The 21,934-nt window shown below is 40.6% G+C and overlaps 1 protein-coding gene across 1 annotated transcript in view; it reads right to left on the reverse strand.

The window, feature by feature from the left end:
* The window catches only part of LOC108893735 (chemokine-like protein TAFA-5), a 38,817-nt gene extending 31,854 nt beyond the window's left edge, over positions 1 to 6,963 (reverse strand). Inside the window, exon 1 of the mRNA XM_018692032.2 lies at positions 6,216 to 6,963. Within this exon, the coding sequence (XP_018547548.1) occupies positions 6,216 to 6,306 (91 nt within the window). The 5' untranslated portion in view covers positions 6,307 to 6,963. The remainder of the gene's footprint in view (positions 1 to 6,215) is intronic.
* Positions 6,964 to 21,934: the final 14,971 nt, after the last annotated feature.

Genomic DNA, 21,934 nt, shown 5'->3' on the forward strand with positions numbered 1-21,934 from the left:
TGTTTTCTGAGACTGAACCCACAGGTTGTCTTCAGCAGTTCTGTTACGACTCATAGTTACGTTGTGCTGGTACACAACATCTAGTGGTTGTAGGAATTATGACAGAAGAGAGCAGATGACATAGCATTAAAGACCAAGAAAGTCCAGGTCACAGTAGTCTTAAGTGCTATAAGCTGAAGACAACTGGACTTCTGGACAGTGGACAGTTACTGGACAGTTGTCTTCAACTTATAGCACTTAAGATAAAGATTGAAGGGCGTCACAAGGTTTGACTTCAGCTCTTTTAATGACGTCATCTCATTGTGCCTTCTTCTCCTGCTCTGGTTTTATGGAGAATTAGCGCCACCAACTTTTTATCTCAACTTTACTTCTTACTATTCACATGATGAGGATTTCACGTGTATTTTCTTCTGCTGATTTCCTTGAAATTTGTTGAAATTTGCTCCACATTTTTAAAAACCTAGTTCCTGTTGCTCCTGATATGCCACACTTCAGTGGCTCTGCAGACTTTATGGCTCTAAAAGAGCTGATTCTTGTCTTTGTCTCGAGCAAACTGAGGGGGTTAAGAGACTTTTTGTTGTGCAGTCGAGATGTGATTTAATCCTTTTTTAAAAAAGACAGAGAAACACTGAAATGAAGAGTCACACTCAGGGCTGCTCCCTGTTGAATCTTTTGCTGACGTTCCTCCTCCAGATGAATTTATTCAAATCCAATTATACCCTCTGCAGCCTTTTGCTCCGTTAATTTCTGTTTGTGCTTTTTTCCCTCCTCTCTTTTGTCCTCTCAGCTGCTGATTTTCTCTTTCATTCAGACGCAGTTAGTTCATGATTCCCATGAATATATGCTCAACTTAATGGAGCATTGAGAATTAATTTGGACTTTGAATGCTCCTTAGGTAAGCTTTCTACACCGCAGGCACAACAGTATGTCTGCTGCATAATAGGCTTGTTTCCAGGATCTAAATGAGCTTTATGAGCAAGCAGGAAAAAAGAGAAAGAGTAACTTGGTAAACAGAAACCATGAGGGGATTAAATTCAGTCTGCAGTTTGTGTTCATTAAAGCTTTTCACACTGAGCTGATCAATGAACAGATTCCAGCTCCCAAAACTAGTTCTTTAAAAGTTTACATTTAGATTTCTCAGTGCACATTAACAGACACATGATGAACCACTTATCTAGTTTAATAGAAAGAGAAAAAGTTTTCATCTGTTAAATCTGATGTACTAGAAAAGTCTCTGCAGCATCGTAAGAAACCAGGTGTTTGAGCTCTGACTCATGAATTTCAATCAGCAGCTGCTTGATTTTATGATTTTCCTCCTTTTTTTCTGCAGCAGCACTGATGATCTAAAACATCTGCATACCAATGAGAAGAGAGGAGAGTCAGAAGCAGCTGCCAAACAAAAACTGCTGAGTTTCTGCTTCAGACTCACAGAGCAGAAGGACTTTTATTGTTTGTGTTGAACACCAGAGACTGAGACGAGCTTTAAATCTCAGCCCGAATACAGTTTGTTACGTGTCATCTGTTTGTCTTAACTTGCCAAAAACATCAATCCATCCAGAGTTTTTATTCCTTATGAAGTTGTTCCCTGTTGTACCAAACTAACACGAATGAAAGAGAAGACTGATTCGAGCGATGGTGGGTTCAGCAGGATGTTTGAGTCACAGGTTCAATGTTCACGTTGGTTTACTTCTCTGACTCAGCAGGTTTAGATCACTTTGCTAAAGAAGGGACGCCGGAGATCAGGGAGCAAGCTGACTGAAGACGGAACCACTCACCTATATCAGCCATCTGTAATGTTTGTGACAGGTTTTGCTGCCACCAGCTCGTGCTTTAACATGAACAGTCCATGTTCACACCGTCTCCATTAATTTTTCCACAATTTTTTTTCTATCGTGAATTTTCCATTAAAAGAAGTCCACAAACCACCACCATCACTTCTTCCTGCTCATCGTCCACCATGTTTGTTTACTCTAAAGTCACGTTTGACCACATCAGATGTTGAGTTTTGAGAATCCAGACTCTGGTTGCTGGTGGTAAATCCCACACACTATAAGAAAAAAACTGAGATCTGTATTTGTCATCATGTGTGTGGTTTCTCATATTTTCTAAAAATCTTTTTGCACTTTTCTTAATGTTTCATGCCTCGTGTTGACATCAAGCAAATACGTTGAGCCTGAATGTGTTGGTAAAATTCTCAGATTCTCGCTGATCTTGCAGCATGATATCCACTTGTAGTAACTACAGAATCTGTCCATCCATCCCTCCATTTTCTTCCGTCTATCCATGGCCAGGTGGCACTATGCAGGGTATCCCAGACGTCCCTCTCCCCAGCAATGTTTTCCAGCTCCTCCTGCTGCTGGGAGAATCCTGAGTTGTTCACAGGCCTGATGGGATATGTAATCCCTCCAGAACAATGTTTAGTGTTTGGCTGCTTTTTGTGTCAGAGCAGGCAGATCTTGAACACGTTAATGAATGAGACTGATAAGACTTTAAGTGCTCCAGTGATTCAATCTGTCCTTTCCAAGAGGTTGTTTAGAAAGGTCAGTATCTGCGCAGCCAAGGCCGATACATCCTGACTTTTAGTCCAAATGTGGGTCAAGCGCTAAAAACACCGGATCCTACATTTCCCATGACACAACTTGATGCTGTCCTTCATAAGACCCTCCTTGCCTGGTAAATAGCTGTGTCTTTCCTCCACATGACGTCATGTTCTCACAGTCTGAGTAGAACTACTGGACGTTTTAACATCAGCTTTTCCATTTTAAACAGGCCTGAAATGACGCAGCAACTGTCTTACACCTGTTTTTGGGAGGTGTCAAATTGACCTTTAACTTTAAAAAAAAATATTTTTAATCCTAGAAATCTAACACCGTGCTGCCTGAGAAACATCACCACCTACTCCTTATCTCTTTTGGAAAATAAATGGATGTTCAAACTGGAATACAGGGCAACTTGATTAATTGTTTTGGCCATAAAATGTCAAAAAATAGTGAAAAATGCCAGAGATATCCAGTTCACAATCATATATAAGAAAGAAAAGCATCAAATCCTCAGATTGAAGAAGCTGAGACCAGAGAAGGTTTGGCATTCTTGTTTAAAAAATAACAAAAACTATTATTAAATAATTAAAATAATTGCTAATTAATTTTCTGTCTTGATTAAGTGAGTAATCATTGCGTCTTTACTGGAGTGCAAGTTGAAAAAAAAATTGCTTGTCGATGTGTTCTGATATCAAAACTAAGTGTGACTCAGCCTGTGTGTTTAATTCAGTGTTTGTGCTCCGAACTGTCCTCTTCACTTTGCATTTTAAAATTTCTGAGGTTGTGAACGTTGCTGCTTTCCTGCGTCTCACTGAGAGATAAATTCAACATCACAGAAACCTCTGATAATGAGCTCTGCACAAACCAGCCCTGACACTCAAAAACCATCACACAGGATTGTTACTGCTGCCGAGGAGGGAAGCAGGGGAACTGGTCTGATTTTATTCCATTCCCGTCCTCTTTGAGCTAAAGGCTGTGTGGATCTTCCACCGAGGAGTTTTACATTGATTCTGTTGATGGGGGTTAAAGCTCAAACAAAGCTTTGGTCAGTTTAACAGAGAGCTTTAGGACAAAGAGAAAGATTCATGTTGTACCTGAGCTGTAGCTTATAAAAACACACATCACTGAAAGCATCGCTATAAGCCTCCAGGTGAAGATATAGGGTGCGATCAAAAAGTTCCAAGACTGGTGCGAACTGAGGGAGTATAAGGAGGAAAAACCTAAGAAATGAGTGGTGAAACAAGATGACAATGCCTCCATGGCTGAGTATGAAAATGATGTGAATCACATGCTATAACCTTCACAGTCACCAGATCTCAACCCAGTTCAACACGTCTTGGACCGACGTGTTCGATAACGCTCTCCACCACCATCATCAAAACACCAAATGAGGGGTTATATTTTGGAAGAATGATGTTTCATCCATTCAGTAGAGTGGAGAGACTCTGAGAACCAATGTCAAGGAACATTAAAGCTGTTCTGGCTGCTCATGATGACCCAACACCTTACTAAGACCCTTTATGTTTTCCTTTAATTAAGAGTTTTTGTGACCATTTGTAGGCGTAGATCTGTGACTTCACCACAGACCAGAACAGCACCATGTCAAAGTCTGCAAGAATCTCTGTCAACAGGCCTGGGATAACCAAACCTTTGTGTTGAAGATGATCATAGCCATGACCCAGAGACCAGAGAACAGCAGTCTTAACAGAGGAAGAGCTCAGAGTCTCCAAGACCAAAGAAGGTGCATCAAGTCCAAGAGCATGATCGTCATTTTCTTCCATATTTACAGGGTTGTAATCTGTCCTCCAGGGTCAGACTGTAAACAGAGTTCGACTACATCATTCTGAAGCGTCTAAGGGACGACATTCAGCACAAATGACCTGAACTGTGCCACACTGGCAACTGAGTGCTTCATCATTTAGGCCGCACCAAATCAATCACCGTCCCCTACCTGCCCTGATCGTCAGATCTGGCTTCCTGCGACTTCTTCCTCTACCCCTAAATAAATTTCAAGCTGAAGGGTCGCCATTTGACTCAGTGGAGAAGATCCAGCGTGAGTCATAAAGGATGCTTGATGCTTTTTCAGAGCAAGACTTCCCGGGATCGCTCCAAACTTGACAGCAGGACTGGGAGCACAAGGCGACTACCTCAAAACCAGATACAGTCTTTGCTTGTATAGAACAGTCTCTGACTTTCTGATCACAGCTCGTCGATTCATGTTATCCATCGCTAGGACTTCCTGTAAAACCAACATAAGCATCCAAAATGAGAGTAACCAAGGATGTAGGTTTGGTGGCTCCAAACTGGGAAAATGTAAAAGAAAACAAATCTCTCTGAAGAGCATGACTGAACAGTCGACAATTCAATGAAATATCATTAGTTTATCAAAATAATTTTCTCAAGTTCATTTCAATTAACTCAGTTTTCAAAGACGTGAACTAAATATCCAACCTAAATTCAGTTGTCTGACATTTTTAAAGCAGCGAGTGACCTTATATTTTTAAGTTGAACGAACTTGAAATGAGGTGACAGTGTACACTGCACGCTGTAGATCTGTGTCTTATGTTGCTGCATTTTTTCCCTCAGGTTCAGGTCTCGGTCCTAGGTTTTAGATAAAACACCACATTTTAAAAACCTACCTGCAAAGATTATGATTTTTATAACATGTTACTCCAATGATTTTATGTTGCTCTGCATTTTATTTTATTTCTCTGTGTGTTTGGTCATTCCCTAAAATTCCTGTTCATGGTTTTGTGTTTTTCATTTGCATCTGTGGCAGATACTTTTTTCTGTCTTATTTTTCTTTCTCTTCTCCTCTTCTGTGATCTTATATTTTTTATTTATATTATGTTCTGTATTTGTGATTGATTTCTACCTCTATTTCTTGTTAGATTATGAAAATGGATCAGATGTTGAAGATTTTAAGTAAAAACTTGTTTTTCTCTTTTATATCACAGAAATCTGAATATCTTTTAAACTGTTGGTTGGACAAAAAAAGACGTGAAGACAGTTAATAAATTAATCTAAAAAATAATAATCATCTGATGAATTAATAATGAAAATCATCATCATCATCATTTTGCTTGCAAATAGTTTGACGACCAAATTTCAAGTTTAATTTTTTTTGCATTACAGGATAATAAAGTTTGAATGATGGGAAGACTGCAGAGTGTGTGTGTGTGTGTGTGTGTGTGTGTGTGTGTGGCATGGTGAGAGAGTCAGGTGGAGAGAGGCAGAGTCAGTGTTTCCTCTCCCTATCATCTTCTCTTTAAAGATTTCTCGATTCTTCCACTAAAAACCAGCGGAGCTTTGCAGGAGCTCACACCGCCTCTAGAGCGCTACAGCCCGGCCACGAACCCTGTTCTGGCCCCGGTCCCGAACAACGGGACTGGTGTTACCGCCTCTGCTGCCTCATCTGTTCTCCACCTCTCACCACATCGTCCACGGCTGCACACGCTCGCGATGACAGGTGCGCAAGACGTGCACGAGCGCGCGCACACACATTTAGATTTTTTTACATTGTCACCAAAATAATCTGAATGAAAATGTGTTATCTGTCATTTCACACCTTTTCTGACCTGTTGAGGCGTTTTAACACTCAGTTTGACCTTCCACACACACACACACACACACACACACACCATCCCAAAGTCTGAGCGGACTACAGAGCCGTACCTTCTCTCAGGATCTGGTTGTGGAGGAGCAGGAGGAGCAGAAAGCAGACCGCAGAGGCAGCCAGAGCCCAGGCCAGCCGGAGGAGCTGCATGAGGGAGAGCCGCGAGCCGCACCGGGAGCCAAAAAAAAAAAGTCCAAACTGGTGATTATCCGCAAGCTGGTGCCTTCCTCACGATGCCACATCCATCCCAACCCGATCCAGAGGCGGACGGAGGCGAGAGACAGGTGGCATCTCCGGGATACGAAACCACACGCGAGCCTGAGGCGACAAATCCAGAGTGGAGGAGATTTTTAAGCAGGTTTTTTGTTTCCCTCCCCGGACTCTCCGGGTGAAGCTGCTCGGTGGGGGTCCTCGCCGCGCTACCCCGGCGCGTCACGGTGCGCAGCGGCGAGCGGCGGCAGCAGCAGCGGCAGCAGATGCCCGGGGTGATCTCCTCCACCGCAGCGCGTACATCAAAACACAAAAAGCTGCTCCGGGTGGGAAGTTTTCCAACTTAGAGCTCTCTGCACTTCGGATCCATCAGGAGTCTCCTGTCCGCTCGTCCGCGTAAATCCCCCCAGAGGTGGAAGAACCAACACCGGACCCGGCTGGAGCTGTTCAGCCGGCATGTTGCACGTTTGCCCCCCACCCGCCGCTGGGTAGAGTCGCCCCTGCTCGGTGCCCCGGGGGTGGTGAAGACTGGAGGAGGAGGACGAGATGCAGCTGCTGCCTCTGGGTCTGAGGATCCGCCGCGATCTGCAGCCTCCTACACCGACTCTCTCTCTCTCTCTCTCTCTCTCTCTCTTTCTCTCTCTCTCTCCCCATCACGGACTGACGTCACGCCGGTTACAATAACGTGTCTCGGGGCAAAACGATCCACAGGCTGAAAGACACCGGGACTGGTGCGGTACAACAGGGGCGTAAAAACCGAGATGTGCGGGGCACTGACAGGGGCACCCCGGTGCCCTGAGTTTTTAAATTCAGTTTTTATCCAGGTAGCGGACCTTCATCATCATTGTTAAAATAATAAACACGTGGTTAAAGTGATTTTTTTTTTTTGTACGATTAATTTGCCTGTCAATTTAGTTTTTTAGTTTTCAAATGGTTGTTTTTTTTTTCAGACAGAATGTGAGAATTACGTGCGAAAAAGTTATGTAATTTGTTTTTCTTTTTGGAGGGATGTCAATTTTTCTGAGCTTTCACACTGCAAATAAAGGCATCCCAATCACACAGACTGCCAGGAGCTGCTCGGGGTAGCTGGTCTTTTGCCAACATCCTAAAATATGTCTGCAACCGGCTGAGGTGGAGCTTCAGCTCCTGTATATTCGCAGGCGAGTATTTCGCACTTTCACATTGTTTATTTGCAATGCAATGTACATGAAAAGTCTTCAAGGTTATAATAAAAGAAAAAACAGTTTCGTTCGTTTTGTCGACCCATCCAGCCACCTCCTCCTGTCATTATCACTACGGCCACTAGAGGTCACCTAGCGATAAAACGATACGAAAACGATAAGCTGCTGCACAGACGACCTGTGAGCTGAATTCTCCTTAGAGGTCTACTCATCTCCAAAACAAACAGACCAGGTGATTAAAACCAATAAAAACACAGAATAAAGTAGTTTCATGTCAAAAATCAGCATTTCTCTGATGCTGTTTGGTGGAGCTGAGCTGCTGCTAACGTTTACTCAGCTTGTTTCTCTGATAACTTGAGATCCAGACGTCTGATGACCAAAATCCTTCAGGAGGTTAAAATATACAGTTAAAAACAACCAAAATCTCAAACATGGATGATAAACATGTAGTTTAAAACTGGATAAAGAGTAAACATTGATGCTTCTGGTGACCACAACGTGGACGCCATCGATAGGCGACCAAATGAAACCGACTGTTACCTTCAATAAAATTACAGATTTCTTTAGGTTTGAAAATTGCTGGAGACATTTGGGATAATCTGAACACACAACAAAAATATACAGCAATTTTTGACTTCATGAACCAGCTTTCTGTCATATTTAGTAACTTCTGCTAATCCCAGCAGCCTCAGTCGTCCTGCTGCTTCTCCCGTCGTTGACCGAACACATCTGAATTTAAACCAGAGATGTTTTGTCAGATCTAATCCTCCTCTGTGAGGATGTTTCTGTAAACAGTCTCTGCTGCCGTTCCTGAAGGAAAATCTAGATCCTCCTGTCGTTGGAGAGCAGCTCTGACAACATGAATTATTGCAGTAATCCTCCAGCCAACGACTATTCTCATGTTTTCCCCGAACTCGCTCGTTATTGTGATCCAATTCTGCAATTTGCTGTTCTTTACTTTCTGCTCTAATTACTGTTGTTTACCATAAAGAAATAAATTATTCAGAGTTTTATAGAAAGCGAAGCTGCAGACGGCACACACAATATGTACAGATACAAACATGTTAACATATGGTGAAGTAACATGTTAATGCACTTTTATTTCAACAGATTCATGAGTATTTCAAACTGTGTTTTTGTATATTTACCACATATATTTTGGGTTGTGAGAAAAAGAAGTTGCATGCACAGAGGCATAATAACGACTATTTTTATTGTTTTATTGTTTAATCATAAGAAATAAAATTAGGTTTTAAAAAAAGCTGTAACAAATTATATTTGCATAAAATGATGTATTAATGAACTATAATACATAATACGTTAATGAAACCAATTAAATGAATAATTACAATTTTTATAAGAATAATAGTTATAATAAAGCATGGTTTCATCATAAAGTAAGTTGTTTTTATTCTTCTGTTAACCCTATATTTTTTGGTTTTAATAAAAATTATACTTTTAAGGAACTATGTAGTCTGCCTTGTGTTTGATAGTAAATGAATCAATTGATATATTGATTAACTGAATTTGCATTTAAATTATTATTTTAAAGCTAAAAAAATAGATGCAAGTGAATAAAAAATAAGCTACTTGATAAACATGCTGCACTTATTCTGTCTTAAATTATGAATTTTTACATAGATCATGTAGTTAATAATTAACAAATGTAATCATCTATTATCATTATTTAATTCATTTGTTTTCATAATGCATCATTTAACAAGTTCTTTAACATTAATCTTTACTTCTTAACAGTTTAATGTAAAATGTATTTTCTACTCGTTGGGTTCAGCAGAAAGATGCTGCCCATTAAAGTGATGAGTTGTCTGGAGACATTCGTCCAGCACACGATCTTTTCTCAGGCAGAAACATTTGCCGTCCATGTTGAGTGTTTGGAGAGGACTGATGGTTGGTTGTTGATGGAGACGTCTGACGATGACAGCAGCTCTGCAGCCTCCTGCTCCTCTTCTCTCCGAATGAATCCGTCCGGCTGATTGATCATTCGGCTTCAGAGGCTCCAGGTTACTCTCAGACTCTTATCAAAGCTCTCAGCGGCTCACCGTCTGTCAGACAGACTCCATCACCGCTGCCCTCCCTCCTCTGATCTGGATCCGTCACTTCCCCACCCTCTCCGTCAGGTCGAGCTCTCTGGGCCTGCGGCGGTGGTGATTATTGCTGATGTTCTTCCTGCCATCGATTAGCTTTCCGCCGAGCCGTCAGTCAGCGGGGCCGAGCGTGGGGGTGTCATATGAGACGGGTCCGGAGGGAGAGATCAACACAAACACTGTCAGGGCTCGTCTGGTGTCTGTAGCGGCGCAGGAAATGAAAACTGTCCGTCTGACAGGACGGAGAGTCGGGGAAGAGATGAAGACGGCTCAGGCCTGAAATCAACACCTGACAAATAACTGTGACCACGAACTCTGTCAGCCCACATGTAGGAAGCTGCATCTAAAGATCACTTCATCTGTCTGAAGAGGGCTTCAAGGAAAAGGTCCAGAGTTTAGGATCAGTTTCCAGAGGCCTGCTGTTGGCTTGCTGTCACTGTCATGGCGTCCTGGGACACAAATTAATGTTCTTAGTAACAGTCCTGGCAAAAAGCGGATCCTCTTAGACTTTGAGATAGATATGAACATGTTGGATGCGTCAAGAGATGCTTCTTGTTCACTTTAAGCGATAGAGAGCTGCAGGAATGAGTCCTGAAACCAGGAAGTAAGTTAGCATGTTAGCACTTCCTGTTCCCTCGTCCCAAAGTCAATGTGTTTTTGGTTAAATGTCTGAAATAAGGTCTGTTCAGGTTCAGGCCTAAGCTCAGGTTTGATTCTCCGACATAAAATGGGTCAGTAAATCCCCCACTCCTGATGTTTGAAGCTTTTACGTGTCTTAAAAAAGGCGGTTGCTAACGAGTGTCTAAATGAGACTACAGAGGTTGTCGGGGACGTTAACATGAAAACCCATCTACTCACCAGTCCACCTTTACAGCCTCGTTGTGTTTCTACTCACGCTCTTTCAAACTCTCACTAACTTTCTAAGAAGAAAGGCTTTTGTAGAAGAGCTCAGAGCTAAATGAAATGACCAGTTGGAAGCTTAGTGGTGGAGACGTTGACGTCATGTGACCGTGGTGTAGTTCGGTTTATAGCCTAACATTAGCTTCTTACTTCTGAGTTGGATTTAGCTTCAAACATCAGAACAGTGGTGTTCATCTGTGAAGATTATCTGATCAACTAAACCTGAAGGATCAGAAACTTCAGTTGCTCCAGTTTATTTTCTGGAATAATCCAAAACACAATGAAAGAATCTCATTGGCTTTTCTGTGGAGGAACCAGGCTGATGCTAACTTCAGTGCTGGACTACAGAAACACATCATCCCTGCAGTACATTAAAGTTTTTCCTTGTTGGTTTTGTGAACAAACTGACCAATCAGTTTTCCTCCTCATCCTGCAGTTTGCAGAACAAACACTGAAGTTTATTTTTCCCCAACATGTTTGAATGGAGAGTGTACACCCCATTAAAAACCCTCTGGGGTTTTTTGTGTGTTTATTTCATGGAAATCAGCTCCATGTGCACTTCGCCATCAAAACTCCTCCACGCTGTGTAACAATGATTTTCAGCAGGCGTGAAGGAAGCAGAGGAAACACTTCAGTCAGCATGAAACAAATGCAAATTCACAATAAAACTGCACACAATCAACAGGAACAACACAGCTGGCTTTAAAAACCAAGGAGAGTTTCTCCTGATTCCTTCGACGGAGAATCTTCTTTAACTCAGAGCGCAGGATCAGCGTCTGTTTGTTTCTTTGGTGTCTGGGTTTTATTTTGTTCCTTCAGGAGCCAAATTAGCAGCAGGGACAGATCCACTCTGACAAATGCTGTTCATTTGGTAATGAGCAGAAAACGTGTGGAGGCGGCAGAGAGATCGCACCTGAGACTAATGAGAGTCCTCGTTTTAACACTTCACAGCAAAACGCAAAGACACGCTCACATTTGTTCCTGTGCTACTTGGAAACCTCATTTAAAACTTCTTCGCCTTAAACCAAACATTAATGTCCTGATATTCTCCTCAGATGGAGGATCTGCCATCAGCCTCAGGGGTTTAAGGAGCAGGAGTTCAGCTGCACGTCACAACACAAAGCAGTTATTTTTTTAAATCAGATATCACTTTCTCACTGTGTGAATAAACAAGACTAGACTCTGGCCTTTAACTTCTCCCTCTACAAATGAGTAAGTTTTAATCACTTCCTCAGCTAGAGAGATTATTTTCTGTGATTTGCAGACTGTTTTATATAGGCTCATTATAAAGGCTGTAATAAAGACTTATCATGAGTTAATGTCTTACAATCTAACACCAGGTTTAAATTCACAGATTTAAATCTAAAACATGATATAACTCAGATTGGACGTTGGGAAAGAGCGTGAAACCAGCAGATTTTCAAACAAGCAACAGCCCGTTCACTGACGTCTTCACTGGGAAACACTGAAACCATCTGATGTTCGCTTGTTCGTCCGCATCGCATCCAGTCACAAATCTGTGTAAGTCTACAGCCATGCCAGCAGCTGTGTGTCAGGAATTAAATCACAAACCAAAGAAAAAAACCAAAACTACTGACATTTTTGACAATTTGTGGCACACCAGCTGAAAAATTTCAACAATCAATCCTCTTAAACAAAGTCTCTAAAGTTGAACTAAGGAGCTGGAGACTCAGTCAAACTGAACAAATTACCAACCTAAACCTACGACGCTCTGAGAGTCTGTAACACACAATACAAAAGACTTATCACTGGCATCGCAGTGTTTACAATGATCAGCTGGAAATGTTGACCACATCAAACTTCTCCTGCTCTCTTCGTGTTCACCTTCGAATTCTTCAGCAGCTCAGTTTTCAGCGCCTCCTGCTGGTCGCTGCCACGTGGGGAAAATCATTATATTTCTTCAAGACACACAACAAAACCTCGCTGATAAGACCATATCAATGAAATTCCCATGTGATCAACAAAATTCTTAGCGATTAATAATCAATTATTGATTGCCATTCATAGAAAAACTAAATTTTTACAAGACTTGGCGAAGCTGCTTCTTCAGCTAATGAAGCACGAGAGGTCGAGGCAGCAGTTAACGAAGAGAACAAGATCACACTGACACATCCACTGTTGTTGTTTACTCTTCAAAAATAAAAGTGTTGATAAACTGTTTCAAACAGGTGTGTTTGTAAAGGAAAAGACGTTCTTAATTGTCAGACCATCTCCGGTCGATAAGGAGCATTATTACAGAGTTGTGCGATTCTATTTGTGAGTGTGGGTGTGAAATATGAGTCTCTGACAGCAGCAGCCTGATTACACACAGCAGCAATAAAAACTTAAGTATCTGCGATTAAACATGACGGCAGAGCAACACATTTTATCAGCGCACGACTTAGTGAATCACAGCAGACTGAAACCTGAGAAACACTCGGAGGAAACGATCTGCAGGTCAAATATTTAAGTTTCTGTTGGTTTCAAACACAAAGACACAAGAAAATCACATCGTACAGCCACACTAAACTCTGATTTTAACTTGTAACAGCATATTTCTACACTGTGGTGAATGCTGCCAACAGATGTTGTCTTCACGTTTGTTTGTACTCCTTGTTTGTCCATTATCTTTCTATGAGTCTACTGAAGGTGTAACAACCAACAAAGTTAAAAACAGCCTTTAAAGTGAAACTTTTTATTCCTCTGACCTTCCTGTTTTCTGCACAGCTTCATATTTGCAGAGAAACTTAACAGCGCATGAAACGATTCATTCGCCCTTCTGCCTGAAGTTAAAGATGAGCGATGGATTTTTTAACAAAGCGTCTTAAAAACAAGCAGAGAGCGAATTCAAAGAGCAGATATTACAGCTGTAAAACAACACAGGGGCTGTGTATGAGAGTGAGATCATCGACTGGTTCAACTCTTCAGAGGAGAGAGCGAGCTGAAATAAGTTTAATGTTCCCATAAAAAGAGGAGGATGCAGTGAATGAAACTGGCCTCAGGTCAGCACCGAGCACATTTCATCCAAATTCAATCTGAAATTTACATTCTGTGTCTTGTCATTGCTATGCAGAGCACAGAGTTTCTCAAGGCAACAACGCATAAAATATTTGAGAGAGCTGCACTAAAACTCTGTCTGCATCTTTTCTCCCTTCATCTCTCACTTTGCGTTTCTCTGCAAACATCTGTACAAATTTTCAGTATTTGATCAGGAATAAAGGAAGCATTTTTCTACCTCACAAGGAAACTGTTTGGATGGTTTTTCCTGGAAACAACAGTGCAACAGATCCAACAGTTAAATCATCGTCTGAAGAAGAGATATTTTGGACTAATCAGGAGGTTGTGCAGGTGCAGGTGGTTGAACCTCACCCATATTACATATTGTTTAATTAAGCCATTTTATTAATGTTTGATGTTCTTGGTAACTTTTTTAAATTGTGTCTAAAAGACTCTCCATTGCATTTCTGTTGAGTGTTGAAGCTTTGGTTTGTTCATTTGTTCAGTTTGACTCCGTTACCTTTCTGAGCGCCACATCTCTCTTCACCTCTGTGGTGATTTTGATTCTTTTAATTCAAGCTCAGGTCATTTTATGTTGTGGTGTCTTTTTGTCTTCAGCTTGTTTTTAGTCTTTTATTTTTATTTGCTTGTCATATTTTATTGATCTATGTCTTTATCTTGTTTGTTTTAAAATTCATTTGTAAAGCACTTTGGTCAACCTTGTTGTTTTTAAATGTGCTATAGAATAAAATTGACATTGACGTTGTATCTTTGTTGTTTTGTTAGTTCAACCTTAAAGGCTTTGTTTAAGAGGATTGTTGTTGGACTATAATTTCCTCTTGGAGTGATGATTTCATTGAGGAAAAACACACTTTCTCTAGCAGCCTGTTTTCTGCAATAGGCATTTTCAGCATAAAAAATAATGATTAAATGATGATGAGCAATTTTCCCGATGATCAATCAAGAACATTTCTTCAAATGCCAGTCCCTAGTCCAAACACCTTCACCAATAAGTCAAAGCAGGTTATACGTGGATTCACTTCTGCAGATTTCAGAGGTCGATGACAGGATTTCAGGTGAGTTTCTCTGTCGCAGGTTGAACCTCAGAGCTGAGAGGAAGCCCCTCCCCTCTCCTCCTAACCCCGCCTTATCGTCTAATCGCCGCATTATTCAGCCAGCGTCTCTAAAGGTTTTGGCCACTGCGGGATTTATGGTCTGGCTTTAAGTCAGAGGTAGAGCAGCACATTAGGCAGATCAGAGCGGCCTGTGTGGAATTATTACGCTCACTTTACTGCACAGGAGGAGGATTAATTAAAGGAAACACAGAGGTGATACATCACCCGGCCCGTCACTTCGTTTCCCACAGCAGACACACAGACTGCAGTTACACTGAATACACAACACAGTACATTTAAAGAATACTCTTCACTGCAGTACAAGGCTTCATATTTTAATTCGCTCCCTCTGCATTCATGGAATATATCAGACAGAATCAATAGGAAATGTCAGGTTTAGGGGTTGTATTTTTGTCCATACAGACTCGACACACTCACATTTTGTTTATATAAACTATAGTGTGACATTAAATTTAATTAGCTGCACCTTTTAAGTCTTGTTACAGCTGCTGTAAAACCAGAGGCCACTTTGTTAAGTGTCACCTTCATCAGCCGGAGCTGAACAATGAAGGAAGTTAAGACAAACTGAGTGTCCTTGTTGTTTTAGCACGTTTGAAATTTGTTTCAGTTTTTAAAGGGAAACTTTGCCAGTTTTCAACCAGCTTTTACCAGAACAACCAAAGATATTCAGTTTACAGTCAGCAGATGAAGACAACCAGGAAATAGTCACATCCGAGAAGCCGGCACCAAATCTTCTTTTAGCATTTTCTTCTTTGAAATTCACTTAAGCAATTAATTGTAAGTTAAAGTAAGTAATTAACTAATTGGCTATAAAGCCTAAATCTATTAGTGCTTTCTTGTGAAACAGGTGTTGGTGGAAGCTTGATACCAACAGTCAAAGAAGCCAAAACATAGTCCCACCACTCGGCAGCCATCTTGGCAGTGCCATCGGGCAGTTATTTCAGGCTACCAAGACCAAGCTCCTATCTAAATGCATGGGGAGAGAGCCATAACTTCACTTTCAAACTGCATGTATTGAATCACTTGTCAAATCTGATTAAAAAATATCAACGTCATCCTGATGAAATGCAGTTGGTCTACGACGGACGTTTGGCGAAAAGTGTTGAAAAAAATGAGCGCACACAATTCGCATAAATCCCAAAAATGTATTCACGCTTTTTTGTGAAACAGGTGTTGCAGGAAGCTTGACACTGCTAACATGCTAAAACCACAGAAACAAAAACATGGCTTTGGTTTGTTAGGCTGCTAACTACCAAAAACTAATGAAGAAATAAAACTTGAAGCTAGTAGCTCGCTAAACTTTTGTTCCCTGCTCTTTTGTTGAAGGTCAGCACTGTCCTGATGAAATGCAATTGTTCCATGACTGATTATAAAAACAAATCGCAGAAATCAGTTTCAGAGTTTTGTTTTGTTTTGTTTTTAAACCTCACCCTCTCATCACAATCACACTGTGTCACATACCTCTGATAGTCCAGCCGGGATTCGATCCCTCGTCTCCATCCCTAATGGACCATCTTCAGAGCTGACGAACAACCAGAAAGATGATCAGACTGACGGACGAATCTGCAGAAAGTTTCACCTTGATCAACCTGCAGAGATACGTAAAGAGGATTTCAAGGCCTGACACCTGACTAACCAGCAGTGTGTAGCACAGAGGTTCTGTGTTCAAGGCCTGGTTGTTGCTTCAGTAGTCAAGAAACATGGTTTAAACGATGATGGGATTTATAGTTGAGACCCTTTTCCTGGCTCCATTGCCTCCCATTATTAGTAAAGTCAGACTGGAGGTTTACTATTCTGACCACCTGATGTCCTCATCTCATCTTCAGCTTTGGATATTATTAATATTAAGCAGCAGACACAGATCTGAGCAGCCTGACCGCTCTGGTTGAACTGGGTTTATGTCTTGTTTGGAGACTTACAACTAACTTTTGTTTTTCTTTTTTTACAAGAGACATTTTTCTGCATTAGCTTCCAACCAAGAAATATTTATGTGAGGTTGAGTATGTCCCTTATATTTGGAAAATAAACCTTCTTGCAATGAAGCCATGACTGCAGATGTGTTTCGTGTGTCGTCCGTCCATCCATCCTATCTCAGGAACGCTGTGAGGGAATCTCTTCAAATTTGGCACAAACATTCACTTGGACTAGAATTTGGTGGTCAAAGGTTAAAGGTCAAGGTAACTGTGACCTCACAAAACATATTGTTGGCCACAACTTAAGAATTCACACACTCATTAAAGGAGCATTGCGTCTGATTTAGTGACATCTAGTGGTGAGAACGCAGATTGCACCCAGCTGAATACCTGTCCCTTCACCTCTCCCTTTTCCAAGCACGTCAGAGAGTCTACGGTGGCTGTCAGGTGACAAAATGGCGTCAACTACCACATCAACCAGTCTGTTAAGTGAAGAGGTTTGTTTATACAGCTATATTTAGATACTGTGTTTAGTTGTTAGCCATCTTCATCATTTGTATACAAGCTGTGGTGTCAACGCAAAAACACAAGAGGCGTTTGATTTGTGTAGATATAAATGGCTCATTCTACGCAAACGAAAACACGACTGTCAGTTTTAGGTGATTATACGCTGATAAAAACGTATTTATACATGTATTATATTCCATTTCTTCCACTGGTCCTTTAACTGCAACTCTCTGTTGTATAACTGGACTTACAGGTAACATGTTCCTTTCTCTTCACAGTGTTCACACTCAACAGAAGGTCACGTCCAGGTCTGACTGTTAACACACACCTTCACTCTGCAGCTCTGTTTTCTGGCCCGTAGCGGTGGTTAAACCCAGCGGAGGAGCCTCTGCAGGATGTTTGATGACGCTCCACAGCGGCTCATTCATCTGCGAATGAGCAGTAAACAAAGGAGCAATAACAGCTCTGTTCTCATGAGACTTTGATTCATCCTCTTCTCTTATCACCTGCTTTTCAGAATCACCTGCAGGGCCTCATTTCCACCGACACTGAAACCGATCCCGCCACCATTTATTTGAGGAGTTAACAGAGGAAGACAGCCTCCTCCTCTGTGTTACTGATGATGATGTTGACAAGGGGAAAAACCTAAATATCGTACAGAGAGTGGAAAAAAAAAACTGTTTATGCAAGTAAATATCCAACAACCACGCGTGATGAACACGTCAAACGTGCTTCACGTGTAAATAAAATACACGTGATGTGCTCTGGTAGCTCACCTGGTTAAATTTGTACCAATAAGGCTTCAACCTTACTGCAAGTCTTCCTCTCTTTCTCTTTCTTGTCTTGATATGACCCAAAAATACATTATATAAAACATTTTTCTTTGTTTAACCCCAGGATTTTTGAGCATGGGCCTTGTTTTCCCACATTTGTGGGTATAAATGATTGATAAGGACAAAAATCTTATTATTGCTGCCAGACTCCTTTGACATTTTACTTCACAGAATACACAAGTTGCTAATCTAAGGCTGCCTCAATCAGTTAGTTTGTTAGTGTTATTGTGTGACTTTCAGTGGTGTAAGAAGTACTCAGATCCTTTACTGAAGTAAAAGTACCACACAATAACACTAACAAACTGACGGATCAAGGCACCAGTGGATTAGCAACTCCTGTGTCCTCAGAGGGTAAAATGATATATAGCAATGTTAAAAAAAAAAAAAAAGGGAAAATAAAGCCCAGGTTAAAAATGCTGGAGTTATTCTTTCAGGATGAATCTGTTTATACAAATGAGGTCCAGTGATAGTGACACTGACATTATGGGTAACATATACAAACCTAAAAACAGGCATGAAGAGACAAAGTTACCAACAGCTGCTCTGAACATGCAATGAAAATCAATTTAAAGCAGTTTGAAACATTATTAATATTCAAACATTATAAATATTACTCTCATAACTATAATAACCCATAATAATGCCCTAAAGGCAGAAAAATAAGAACAAGGGGAAAGACTAATAAATAAAGAATGAATTTCATTTCACCTGAAGGTCACTGTTATATCTTTAAATTCAGCAGCTTCAGTCTATAAAATGCTTTGTTGCCTCTAAGTGACCAAGCTCTCCTTTAAAAGCCAAATTAGTTTTAACTCAGTGTCTCCATCAGGTTTTTAATTTGCAGGAGTACTGCAGGATGCAGTAAAACGTTGCTATCTCCATTTAGAAATAAAAAATAAAGCTCATTTGTAACCTTCACATGAATTAATTTGTGTAATGAGCTGCTGCTACAGTTTCTGTGCTGAAGAAATATGAAGCTGCAGCTGATTAAATTAAAGTGATGAGTTTCTGCTGAACACCGAAACACTGAACAGGTTCATACAGTTACACTCGCCTGCTTTTAATGAGGTTAACCAAGATCAAGATCTCTCTTTTCTCCTTTTCCCTTTCTTAAATACTTGATCATTTTCAGAGTCATCTCGAAATACTGAAAAAACTGAAAAGAAAAACAATATTTGTGGCGACCGGAGCAACTTCACTGGGCCTTATTTTCCCATATTTTTGGTTGTAACTAATTGATAGACATAAATCTTTGCAGTCAGTCAACTATAGTTCAATAAAAATGTTTGTTTTTGCTACTGACAGGCTCAGATTGTTATTATAAGTGTCTGAAAACCTTATGGACAGGATTCCTACAGAGACAGAGCTTTTTATTAAAGAGTTAAATCCTTTTTGTTTAACCAGAAACAGACGTTTTATCAGTACCAGACTCCACTGACAAAAACACTCATTTTACCGGACCAAACTTGCAAGTTATTAATCTGTCGCTGCCTCGATCTGTTAGTTTGTTTGTATTATTGTGTGGTACTTTTACTCAAATAAAGGATCTGAATACTTCATCCACCACTGAAAGTCTCACAATAACACAAACTAAATAACAGATCCAGGCGGTGGTATTCAAGCAGCTTCCATGTTCTGCTCAGTAAAATTTGTGTTTTTGTCAATGGAGTCTGGTCTGTCCCCGTCAATCACTTAAACCCAAAAACACAGGAAAATAAGGCCCAAGTTTAAAAATAACAAGTCCTAAAATTATGAGAATAAAGCCACAGACTGACTGATATCTGCACACCTTCATCACCACAAAATCAATCTCTGGTCTTGTGGTTTGTGCCGACTGTGAGCCGACTGACAAACAGGAAACTGTAGCTTCAGACTGAACAAGAGACTTACTGTAAAATAACTATCAGCACACACTGCTGTGTTTCTGTTTACCTGGCTCAGTTTGCACCGAGTGAAACATGTCTGCAACAGAGCAGAAACATCGTATTCTCTCTCTGCACAGTGGGGAAAAGTCTTTCTGTGAAGCCAGACTGCAAACAAAACAGTCATGTTATTTCATGACTGGAAACACCCGGGGTCAGCCGTGTGCATCTGATTCAGAGAACTGCTGAAATGTGCACCAAGAGGATTAACTGAGAGAGAAAAAGTTCCCTCCAAACTTTCACCCTGAGCCCAAACTGTTCAGATTCCTGCTGTAATAAGATATCAGGATAAACGTCAGCGTGGATTAACTCGTCTCCGTTCAGGATCGAAGGCAAAGTTTACGGCTTATCCTTGTTCTCTGCTCTGTCGAGGTGTTCGGTACAGTCAGTCAGGCCTCCAACTGCAGGTGGAGCTGCACTGCTCCTGTGCACAACTACTGCAAAACTGGTTAACTAAGAGCTGGTCCACTGCAGGGAAACTTGTGTTTTGTGAGGTCATAGTGAGCTTAACCTTTGACCTATGATCGGCAAATTCTAATCAGGTCATCCTTGACTTTAAGAGAACGTTTGCACCAAATTTCATGAAATTCCCTCAAGGCATTCACGGAAAGGGACGTACAAACACAATGCAGAGGCATAAAAACGGCGAACTGGTCCTTTAATAGCTAAACACCTGTGCTACTACTAGTGTTTGTGTGTTGTTACTACAGATTACGACTGTGACAAACATAATCTGCTAATAAACATGCAGCTGCACAAATATACATAATCCACACAGGCATCAGCAGAGGATATAAAACAAAGCAATGGAAATATTAACACATAATTCCTGTCGCTCGTATAACAGTAAACACAGGAGAACATTACTCACGGAGAACAGTTAACTTAACATTTCAGTTGCCGCTGTTAGCAGTAAGGTTTTCAGACCTGTAACAGTTACGGAATAATTTTTATTTACCTTTTAGAGTCGCAAACAAAACTTCCAGAGGTTTAAAACGGAGAAATTGAACAGTTAAAAAGTCCGTTTACAGGTGTCGCAGTACTTCCGCCTCAGGCGTCGGTGCGCTGACGCTTGTTGCTGATTGGTCGGGCGTCATCATGTGCTCGCTGACGCTTGCTGCCGATTGGTCACGAATCATCATTCGCTCGCTGTCGCTTGCTCCTGATTGGTCAGGCGTATCATGCTCGGAAACAGTATATTTTTATTAAGATTTTTTTTAGATTATTATTTAAGTCTTTTTTTTTTAAGGAAAAATCCCCCAGAAATGGTTTATTCCAACTTCTCAAATGTAAATACTTGTTCTAATCTTATTGAATTAATATTTTAACATATAAATAAAATATATAAATGTGTCTCTGTCTCTGCCTTTTAGTACAGTTAGCTCAAAGTTTTATTTTTCTAGCCCCATCATATGTCTTCTTTGTTTATTTTACTGTTTTTAAATCATTTTGTTTGTGTTTTGGGCACTGTATTCTATTCCCTGCCTGTGCTCTTTGCTGGAATTTAATTAGTTGTGGCAGTGAATTGTTTTGATTTTGTTTTTCCCGTGTGAAGCACTTTGAAATGTGCTTTATAAATAAAGTTTATTCTCATACATTTAATTGTACAGATAATTTGTACCACCAGACTCCAGTGTTACATAAATCTTTGTGTTATTCAGGTGAGCTATTTAATTGAATAAAATAAAATCAGGACAGAAGGAAAAATAATGTTCAAGGACAAAAATAAGTAGAGAAAAAAGATAAGGAACAAAAAGAGGAGGAGGAAGACTTGGTAAGAACAGACTCATTTTTTATCTGTTATTTTCTGACTGAATCAGATTACAGACGAAATATTAAACAAGTGAAAAATGTTTAATTTCAAAAATAGAGTGGAGTGACTGTAATGAGCAGATATTAGGATGAGTGCACATCTGCTGCACAAGACTTAAATAGCTCCAGTCTTTAATAACTCCACCGCCACCAAACACCGTTACATGAGGGAGTCTCCAGCCTGATGAGTGAGTAGAGTACAGTAGAAGTCAGTGGAGTGCAGAGGCTCAGACAGACTGATGGTTGGACCACATCTCAGGAT

This window comes from Lates calcarifer, linkage group LG10, assembly GCF_001640805.2.
Source record: "Lates calcarifer isolate ASB-BC8 linkage group LG10, TLL_Latcal_v3, whole genome shotgun sequence".
NCBI lineage: Eukaryota > Metazoa > Chordata > Actinopteri > Centropomidae > Lates > Lates calcarifer.